The sequence below is a fragment of the Vipera berus genome (genome assembly GCF_964194415.1).
Source record: "Vipera berus genome assembly, chromosome: 17".
Taxonomy (NCBI): Eukaryota; Metazoa; Chordata; class Lepidosauria; order Squamata; family Viperidae; genus Vipera; species Vipera berus.
This window is the reverse complement of record NC_138220.1, coordinates 5,122,213-5,132,038: the sequence shown is the minus strand read 5'-3', so window position 1 is coordinate 5,132,038 and position 9,826 is coordinate 5,122,213. Positions and strand designations below refer to the sequence as shown.

Genomic DNA, 9,826 nt, shown 5'->3' with positions numbered 1-9,826 from the left:
TGCTAAGGCAGGAAACCCTATACCATTTCAGACAAATGGCTGTCCAGTCTCTTCTTAAAAACTTCCAGTGTTGGAGCATTCATCGCTTCTGGAGGCAGGTTGTTCCACTGGTTAGTTGTTCTGTCAGGAAGTTTCTCCTTAGTTCTAGGTTGCTTCTCTCCTTGACTAGTTTCCATCCGTTGCTTCTTGTCCTGCTTTCAGGAGCTTTGGAGAATAGCTTGACTCCCTCTTCTTTGGGGCAGCCCCTGAGAACTAAGGAGAAACTTCCTGACAGTGAGGACAATCAACCAGTGGAACAGCTTGCCTTCAGAAATTGTGGGTGCTCCACCACTGGAGGCTTTTAAGAAGAGACTGGACCGTCACTTGTCTGAAATGGTATACGGGCAGGGGTGTCAAACTGCCGGCCCGCGGACTGGATGCATCATGCAGAAGCTGCGCCTAGCCCAGCTCCGGCAAGGGGAAAAAAAGTTGTGATACGTCGCGACACATCGCATGACGCGGCGAGTTTGACACCCCAGGTATAGGGTTTCCTGTTTGACCAGGGGGTTGGACTAGAAGACCTCCAAGGTCCCTTCCAACTCTTGCTATTCTGTATTTGTTGCTCATTCGTTAGTGGAATCCTTTCTTTAAAAAAATCTCATCTTCTGCATCTACGAGACCAAGCATGCTAAAGTCACGTTACTAACGGTAAAAAAAAGAAAGACAACTTGATTTTAGCCGTTTCTAACCATTTTATTAAAGGGACGCGGTGGCTCAGTGGGCTAGGACGCTGAGCTTGTCGATCAGAAGGTCGGCAGTTTGGCGGGTCGAATCCCGAGTGCCGCGTAGCAGAGTGAGCGCCTGTTACTCGTCCCAGCTTCTGCCAACCTAGCAGTTCGAAAGAACATCAAAATGCAAGTAGAAAAATAGGGACCACTACGGTGGGAAGGTAACAGCGTTCCGTGCGCCTTTGGCGTCTAGTCATGCCGGCCACGTGACCACGGAGACGTCCTCGGACAAGCACCAGCTCTTCGGCTTTGAAACGGAGATGAGCACCGGCCCCTAGAGTTGGAAACGACCAGCACTTGTGTGCGGGGGAACCTTTACCTTTACCTTTAACCATTTTATTGGAACCATTTTAGCAAAAGGTTCAATATGTAATGTTGAAGGGAGCGGACTTACTTGCCTGGCTCGGAGGCCAAGACGGCCAAGCTCAGCCCGCTTCCGCATTGTCCACTCTTGGAAAAAGTGCGCCTCTGCAGAACAGTATCCTTTTGTCTCCATTCAGCCTTTGTGGCTTTGAGGGTCGTGGAAAAAGCCCTGATAATGCGCCAACCTCTTTTGAAGAGAAAAATCAAGCTTTCCACTTTACCTAAAGCCTCGTTGACTCAGGGTTAGTTACCCCGTTCCCACGTTTTCGAGCCTTCTCTGGGTCGTTCCAATGTAAGACGTCTCCTTGGGTCGTCGGAAGCAGCCGGGCCTGTGGGAGGTGGAGAGTCTGATCGGGGCTCCTGGCAATTCCTGCCTCGAGGTTTCAGTGCCTTGCTAGCCATGAAATCCACTCCTGTCTCTGGGCCCTAGGGAGGAAAAATGAAACAAAACAAAACAAAAAATAAGCAGCCAGACAGCTCAAAGGAGAGTCCCTCATTGAGGAGGAGGCAAGCTCCCTGGCTTGCTCTGCTACCAGGTGGGGATGGGAAGGAAGAGGGAGCACAAGGCTGCCTCCGCAGAGAGGGCACCAGTGTGACTTCTGGAGGGCGTGCGGCATTGGGGATGTCATCTCAGCGACAGTGTGGAGCCGTCCGTCCGTCCCCTTCCTTTATTCGCTTTTGCTTCCTTGCGCGATCTATACCCCTGGGATTTCCTGGTGGTGCCACATCCAGCCCAAACCAGGTCTTGAGCCGCTTAATATTTTTTATTATTATTATTATTATTTTTGGGAGGTCCTCCGAGGTCGGCTAAGCCCTTCCACCACCACCACCACCACGTGTGTGAGCCCGATGGTTTAAGTTGCTGCAGAAGGACCACCTCCCTCAGTTCGGAGGCAGTGGCAGCCTGGAGCCCTAGGCGACCCCAGGTGTCCTTACCGTCACCAACCTCTCGGGCTGGCTGGAGAGGCCAACCACTTACTCGCTCTCTGCCTTGAGGATCAGCTCCCTGCTTTCGTTGCGGTGGTTCCGGGCCACGGAGAGGGAGAAGCTCCATTCCGGGAGCCCTAAGGGCTTCGCTCTGGAAAGCTCGGCTTTCACATGACCCGTCCAGGCGTAGTCCTTCACCAAGAAGTGCCCGTCTCTGGAAGGAAGAGAAAGAGGGAGACACTTGAGCCTTTGCAGCCAGGCTGGATCTACCTAGCGGATAGATGTCCCTGGATTCCTAAATATAACTCACTAAGAAGAGAGAGTCAACCTATTCTCCAAAGCGCCCGAAGGCCGGACAAGAAGCAACGGATGGAAACTCATCAAGGAGAGAAGCAACCTAGAACTAAGGAGAAACTTCCTGACGGTCAGAACAATTAATCAGTGGAACAACCTGCCTCCAGAAGTTGTGAATGCTCCAACACTGGAAGTTTTAAAGAAGAGACTGGACAGCCATTTGTCTGAAATGGTATAGGGTTTCCTGCCTGAGCAGGGGGTTGGACTACATGACCTCCAAGGTCCCTTCCAACTTCTTCTTCTTCTTCTTCTTCTTATTATTATTATTATTATTATTATTATTATTATTATTATTATTATTAATTATTATTATTATTATTATTATTATTATTATTACTCGGGCGAGGGTCTTTTGACGCAGAGGGGCACTTACTCCTTGAGGTGAGACAGCAGCAGCAAGTCGTTGAAAAGGTGGAGATGGACGGGCTTCATGTTGACCTGGGGCCGATAGCCGAGTCCGGCCTCTTCAACCAGCACCTGACGGAGCCCTCCTTCGCGAACCAGCCAGCGGCCCTGGCGGAAATGAGGAAGAGGCTGGAGAAAGGAAAGATGGAGGTTCAGCTTCCTTAAGGAAAGCAGGGGAGGCATCTCTAAGGCACTTAGGGCTTCTTGGTCTTAGCAGGGCTTGTGGCAGAGAATCTGATCCGGGCTCTCGTTGGGAGGCGTGGGGCCTGATGGGAGGAAGCGGCTGCAGGAATTAAACGGGGGGTGGGGGGATTTCGGCTTACGGTTCAGTTTCCCCTCCAAATAACTGTGCGTTTCCCCCTTCAAAAAACCCCACACAAAACAACGAAGCAAAACGGAGCCTGTTTTTTCAAAACGGAGCAAGGGGGCTTGCAATTCCCGTCATGATTTCCCTCTGAAGTAACATTCAAGACTCATTTTAGGTTGCAAGTAGTTTTGCCAGCTTTTTGAGCCTGGCGTCGAAGGAGGAACGGGCGACACACTTTGTTCCCTATCAATTGCCAAGATTGGCAACCCCCTTTGACAGACACGCTGGCACTGGTACGTAGGCAAGCAAAAAAAAAAAAAGATGAAAAGGGGGAATACAACAGAGATGCAACTTTTCCTGGATTCGACCAGGACGAGTCATTTTCTCGCCCAGCATCCTGTTGGTCAAACGCTCTGAAGAATCATACTGGTAAGGACGTCCAAAGAATATTTTCTTCTGCTTGACAGCCTGTGAAAATGGCAGAACTGCACCTTGTACTGCCTATTCATTTGTCCTCCACCCCACCACCAAGTATGTTTATCCAAGCAGTTTCGGGGCTGATCAATATTCTTTCAGAAGCAACGGCGGATTTCTTTCAAACCTGAAGGGAAACGGGATGGTGTAACCCACCCACCCCCCCTTAGGCCGGATTACAGCATTTGCATCTCCAGCTACGGAATCGTAATAACGATGATGACTTTTCACACTGCGTGAAAGGTCAACTCACGTTGACCTTGGAGAAGTCCATCCGTTTTTCCAGCGAGGCCAACTCCTCTTCCTGTGTCATGAGTTGGACGTTCTTGTTGCACTGGGACACGATCTGAAAAAAAAAAAGGCAGGAAGAGGTTTGTCTCACTCGCTCGCCGGGAGGAAAAATGCGTGGAAGGAGCTGGGAAATACAAATGCGTGGAAGGAGCACTTACCTCCCCCACGGCCTCCTGGGCCGAGCTCACTGATTTTGCCAGCTCAGAATCGGGTCTGGCCCATTTCAGGATGTTCTGACACGGAGGGAGAGAAAGCACGGGCAGGTCAAAGGAATAACCAGATTCTCTTTTCCCACTTAATAATAATAATAAGTTGGAAGGGACCTTGGAGGTCATCTAGTCCAGCCCCCCCTGCTCAGGCAGGAAACCCTATACCATTTCAGACAAATGGCTGTCCAGTCTCTTCTTAAAAACTTCCCGTGTTGGAGCATTTGCCACTTCTGGAGGCAGGTGGTTCCGCTGGCTAATTGTTCTCGCTGTCAGGAAGTTTCTCCTTAGTTCTAGGTTGCTTCTAAGGACATTTTCCAGGTAGCCTCGCTTTTCTCTATTTCCCCCTCCCCCACTAAATATGCCCTGGGATTTCCTTTTGGGATTTTTTATTTATTTTATTTTAATTCCATTTATATCCCACCCTTCTCCGAAGACTCAGGGCGGCTTACAAGCTTAGCTTGTAAGGATTGACCTCGTCTTGTCTTGGAACCAAGGTGGGGGTCAGGCCTGGCCGCTCCTCAAATGGAAAACCAGCAGGCTACAGGCCAGTCTCAAAGGCTAGAAAAAAACCACCTGTAAATGAGAGTGGAAATCCCTTCGGCAGGCTCCTATCCATGCATTCAGCAGGAGCCGACCTCGACCGAAAGGTTTCTTCGCCTTAAAAGAGAAATGCGTTCTGGGGGGGGGTGGCCCTTGAGGAGAAGGGAAATAAATTGCTCTGGAACTAGTAAGTGAAATAAGCATTCTTTTCCCCCACCCACCCCCCCCCCACCCACCTGCAGTAGGATTTTGAGCCGAGTGATCCTCTGGAAGGGCAAGACCAAGAAAGCTTTCAAGGGCTGCCTCCGGCAGACGGGGTGCTCCTCCAGCGCGCGCAGGACCTGCACGAAGCGGCTGTTCCCCTTCCTGGCTTGGTGGAAGGAGCAAAGAGACATTTCAGTGGGCCCTCAGTGCGCTAACGCCCCCCCCAAAAGGCGATCTGAGCTGAGGAAAGGCGGGTGTAAGGTGGACGCAGAAGGGGAGCTAAAATCGGCGCTGTGGAACCCGTCTGCAGAGCGAAACTGTGGGACCCGTCAAGGAGAGGCTTTGCCTAGCGCAGCCGGCCACCAATGGACCAGTCCTTTGTTGCAGCCTGTGACACACACACACACACACACCACCCCCAACTCTCCAGTCAGTGGGGCCTGCCGCTCTGCATCCCCTCTGGCTCCTCACATCAGCCATTGCATGAGCTGCTCCTGAGACATCTGGTTGGTGACGTAGGGAACGTAAACCCGGTGGAAAGCCGGGCAGTGTTTCAGGACCACTTCCCCGAGAGCTGGCAAGAAGACATCCTGGTCCAGGTGATCCTCCAGCTGCAGCAGAAACCTGCAGGGGGCAGAGAGGAGGAGGAGGAGGAGGAAGAGGAGCGTGTAGGATGCCCTGCAGGCGATTCTCCCAGGAGGCTTCCCAAGGCCCTGGCAGGTTATTTGAAGAGGCGCAGGAGAGCCGGGGGGGGGGGGCAGCCTACCTCTCACTGGTGTCCTTGACTTGGGAGAGATTGGAAAAGAGCTGCTGCAGTTGAGCCCCAGTGAGAGCCCCACGCAAGGCAGGAGACAGCTGGAAGTGGAAGAGGGCTACCCGGAGGCTGCGCAGGTAGGAGGCCTCGGAAGTGATCACCTCGAACATGGCCTGCCACGGAGACAAAGGCAGACTAAAGGGCTGCTGCTGCGAGCGGAAACGAATCTCGCCAAACCCAGGGGTCAGCCCTACGGTGCCTGTCAAACCAAGGCTGCGGGGAGGGATTGGATTCCCTAGAGCAGGGGTCTTCAAACTTGGCCCTTTGATGACTTGTGGACTTCAACTCCCAGCGTGCCTGGCTGAGGAATTCCTGGGAATTGAAGTCCACAAGTCATCAAAGACCCAAGTTTGAAGACCCCTGCCCTAGAGGCAAGCACCCCCTGTGAAAAAAACAAAGAAACCCACTGCTCTCTGCAGCAAAGTTATTTGCGTTATTGTAAGCGCTTTGCCTACGTCCAATGAGGAAAGCTCGTTCGGGGGTTTTCTTTAGTAGGCTATACGGGAACCTTCTGGGTCAGAGTCCGTAGCCAAAATTTATTCCCATGTGCCACTTAAACTTCCCTGCAATGCAGCGCTGAAAAGTCTTGAAACCTTTTGGCATTCTTAATCACTTAAGCTTTTAGACAGGCAAAATCGTTCATATCTCTCTCTCTCTCTCTCTCTCTCTCTTTCTCTCTCTCTCTCTCTCTCTCTCTCTCTCTCTCTCTCTCATGTTGGGAAGGGACTTGTGGACTTCAACTCCCATGTGTACGTCTTGGGTACCTCTTGTAAGTGGCGCTGCTGTGACGGGAGGCCCTCCAGCAGCCCTCTGCTTTTCACCTCCGGGATCTCCTGCCAGAAGGAGAAGCTGTAATCCCGCTGGGGGGAGAGCGAGGCAGCCCCTAGCAGGGCGGAGGAGAGCAGGGCGGCGGTGGAGAAGCCCGCACCCAGCGGGAGGGCCCGGGGCTGCAGCTCTGGTGGTGCCTTCAGCCGGTTCATCCCAGGGGTTTGAGAGACAGGCTCTGACCGGAAAAGCGGGACAGAGGGAGACGCTCAATCCGGCATCCCAGAAGCAGTGGGAACCCTGCCAGCCCCGGGCGGGCATCGCTGGCGGCTGGCATCCTTCCTTCCACCCACCCCAGAGACAACCACAGGGCGACGGCTGCCTTACATACTGTAGTTTGACTCTCTCTGTTGACGGTCACTTTCCTTCGCCCCTTTTCCAGAGCTTCTCCAGAGTATTCTAGAAGCAAAAGAGAGAGGAAGAAATCGGGGAGACGTTGGCCCTCCTAGTTGCCTCCTGTCCTACCATTTGGTAGATTTGCAAAAGGCCCTCGGGTTCCCGATGGGCAAAAGACCCAAAGCTTCTCCCAGCGCTGTTGTTGTTTTACGAAGCTCTCAAGAGACGCACGGATGAATTACACCGGGAGAGCAGTATCGTTGAAAAGCTTTTTTTTTTTCCTACGGAGAGGCTTAGCTTGGAGTCTTGCTGAGGACAAGAGGACACGTAGCAACTCAACCTAACAACAGTTCGTTTGGCGACGGTGTAACATTACGGTGGCGCTTCAAAAAGGGGCTTTCGACCAATTTTCACCCTTACGACCATTACAGCGTCCCCGTGATCGCGCAATTTACATTCAGACCCTCGCCAGCTGACTCCCGTTGACAAGAACTGCAGGGTCCCGGGATCAACGCGACCCCCTTTTTTGCGACCGTCCGACAAGCGAAGTCAATGGGGGAGCCAGGTTCACTCAACTGCCAATTATAACAACCGCTTAACAAAGGCGGCAAGACAAGTTGTCAAATGGGACCAAGCTCCCTTCACAATTTTCTCGTTTGGCAACTTAAAATTCTGGCCGTTAAGCCGAGGGCTACCTCTACTGCCAAAACAGCAACATGGCCAATCAGTTAAGGCAGCGAAATCTGACGTCCCCGTTTTCCCAGGGCCGCAAAGGGGAAACTGAGGAACATTGGGGAGAGCTACTTCCTAGCCTAAGCAAAGCATCTTCTGCATGGCTTGGTTCTTTCCCCCCCTCCCCCCAATCCCTGCCCAGGTGGGCAATGGAGGATACCTGGTGCCCGGGCGTAGCCGTGGCTGCGCCCTGACCTCGGGCCGGCTCTCCTGGGGAACATGAGGGGCTGGATTCTGGGACGCCATTGCCGGGGACCTCTGCGCGGGCTCTTGGGTCTCTCGATAGGCCTGGCAGCTGGGTGATGGCAGAGAAGGACAGCCGCCTTTGCGGTGCCTCCGCGCCGCACAGCTCGATGCTGTCAGTCCAGAAGGAGACACTGAGAAAATGGAGCAGAACACCCCCCCACACCAGATGGCTCCTGTTGGGAAAAAGGAAGCCGGTTTTGCGCCTTGGTTGTCAAAACACAAAACTCTCCCGGGGTTTCTTCTTCTGCCGCTGCCTGCCTGCCTGCCTGCCAAAGTCGCCCTTGTTGGCTTCTATTTCAGGGTTTCGCAGCTCCCGCCCCCCCCTCTCTGTGGGTCGGGGATGGGCAACATGGAGACGCGGTCACTGCCCCTTGTGTCTGTGCGAAGGCTGGGCTGCCAAATCATTGGAAGAGAGCAGGAAAGGAGAGCCTCAAATCGAGGCAGAATGTGTCTGTGTGTGTGTGTGTTTGTGTGTTTTCCCCCACACACACCCATCCCTGAAGGCCTTGTGGGAGGGAGATTGGAGGAGTTTTCCTGGTGTGTGTTCGTGTGTGTGTGTGTGTGTGTGTGTGTGTGTGTGTGTGTAAAGGGCAGCAAGAGGGAAGCTGTGAGATGGTCTCATGAGGTAGATGGATCGTTAAGGTGCTTCCAAGTGAAAAGGCATCACGCAGAGATGCAATCATATGAAGCTTTATTTATCGATAGATTAGAGAGAGAATTACTTGGCATGGAGGCATCCATGCCTGCATGTGAGAGAGCAGAACTAAAAGTAGTAAAGAAGAAAGAGCAGCCCCTTGAGCAGAGGTATTTATGGGGGGTCTCAGCCCCTCCCTAACCATAAAACTCTCTCGCCAATGGGGCTGCAGGGGTCTGGGACCCCTGACTCATCAGTGGAAGCAAAGAAGCCTCTTTGCTCCCATCTGATGACCTTTTTGGGTAACTGCCATGGCTGGCACAAAAACATCTAACAGAAGCTGCCATTTGACATGGCGGTGGCTCTGCTATATGGAGCAGATGCACTTCTTGCTCCTTTTCCCCACTGCAAGGATGTCTCCGTTCCCCATCCCCACCCCCACCAGTGTCTCGAGGCGCGTAGCCTTTGAAAAAAAAAAAGGCCCAAGGGGGTTTACTCAACTCGAGAGTGGGAAAGAGCTTGTTTGTGCCCGGTGGACGCTGGCGGGTCTGCTCTGGGGAAGCGCAGCTGGGGACAGGGACATCGATAAGGTGGGAGACCCTTCCAGAGCGGGAGGACATTGTGTCCTGGATCAAGAGGGCAAGTTGTCTTACTCCAAGTCCTTCTGCACCTCCTCGCAGAGGCTTCAGGAAACGCCAGCATCTTGACCTCTGGTTGTCTCTGCGTCTCTTTGCCCTGCCTTTCTAATGGGCTTCCTTAGTGAGCAATGAAATGGCTTTATTGGCCAGAGGGATTCTTGGCAGCTCTGGCCTGGCCACCTTCCTCACTTTATAAGTCTAGTTCTTTTTTCTTTTTGGCAAAATCAGTGAAAAGCTGCCCTACCCGGGAGCGAAGGTGTCCTCTTCTGAACTGGTTCTTGCGTGGGAGGAACTGCTTTTCCCCCTCTTCGATCATGCTCCAGACTGGCACGGAAATAACCAGTAGCTTTTCGAAGTGGTAGGAGAGTGTTCAGTCACGTTGGGCATCCCATTAGCTGGTTTGTCCAGCTGCCATTTCTCACGGAGAGCCGGAGAAGGGCCCTTGACCTGTGCCAGTCCAAGGCCTCTGCCCTTTGGAAAGTGGAGAGCCATTTAAATCCCTCCCTCCCTCCTTGCACCCCGGGATCCAGTCGGTGAAGCTGTTCATTTTCCCAGCCGTTGGATTTTTTTCTTTTTCTTTTCCCCTGACCGTTTTGGAGGTTGTTCAGCCGGGAACAGATCCGGAACAATAAAAGCAGCCTCGTTTCACGGCGGTCAGAATTCCATTTAAGCGAAACAACAGCCCCACATCTGGTTGAGCTCTTAGTTCCTGGGAACAGAATCCCGGGAATCGTGGTTCAGTCCCGCCAGGGGGAGCGAC

General features: G+C 52.8%; 1 protein-coding gene across 1 annotated transcript; it reads right to left on the bottom strand.

The window, feature by feature from the left end:
- Positions 1-783: 783 nt before the first annotated feature.
- Positions 784-9,048, bottom strand: ARHGEF19 (Rho guanine nucleotide exchange factor 19; the record flags this gene model as incomplete). Its single annotated transcript, XM_081341255.1, has 12 exons — positions 784-1,556; positions 2,110-2,271; positions 2,785-2,945; positions 3,851-3,943; positions 4,047-4,121; positions 4,874-5,003; positions 5,313-5,465; positions 5,608-5,768; positions 6,420-6,658; positions 6,812-6,879; positions 7,709-7,904; positions 8,925-9,048. The coding sequence occupies 12 exons, from the start codon at positions 9,046-9,048 to the stop codon at positions 1,514-1,516; spliced, it is 1,605 nt and encodes a 534-aa protein (XP_081197381.1). The 3' UTR covers positions 784-1,513.
- Positions 9,049-9,826: the final 778 nt, after the last annotated feature.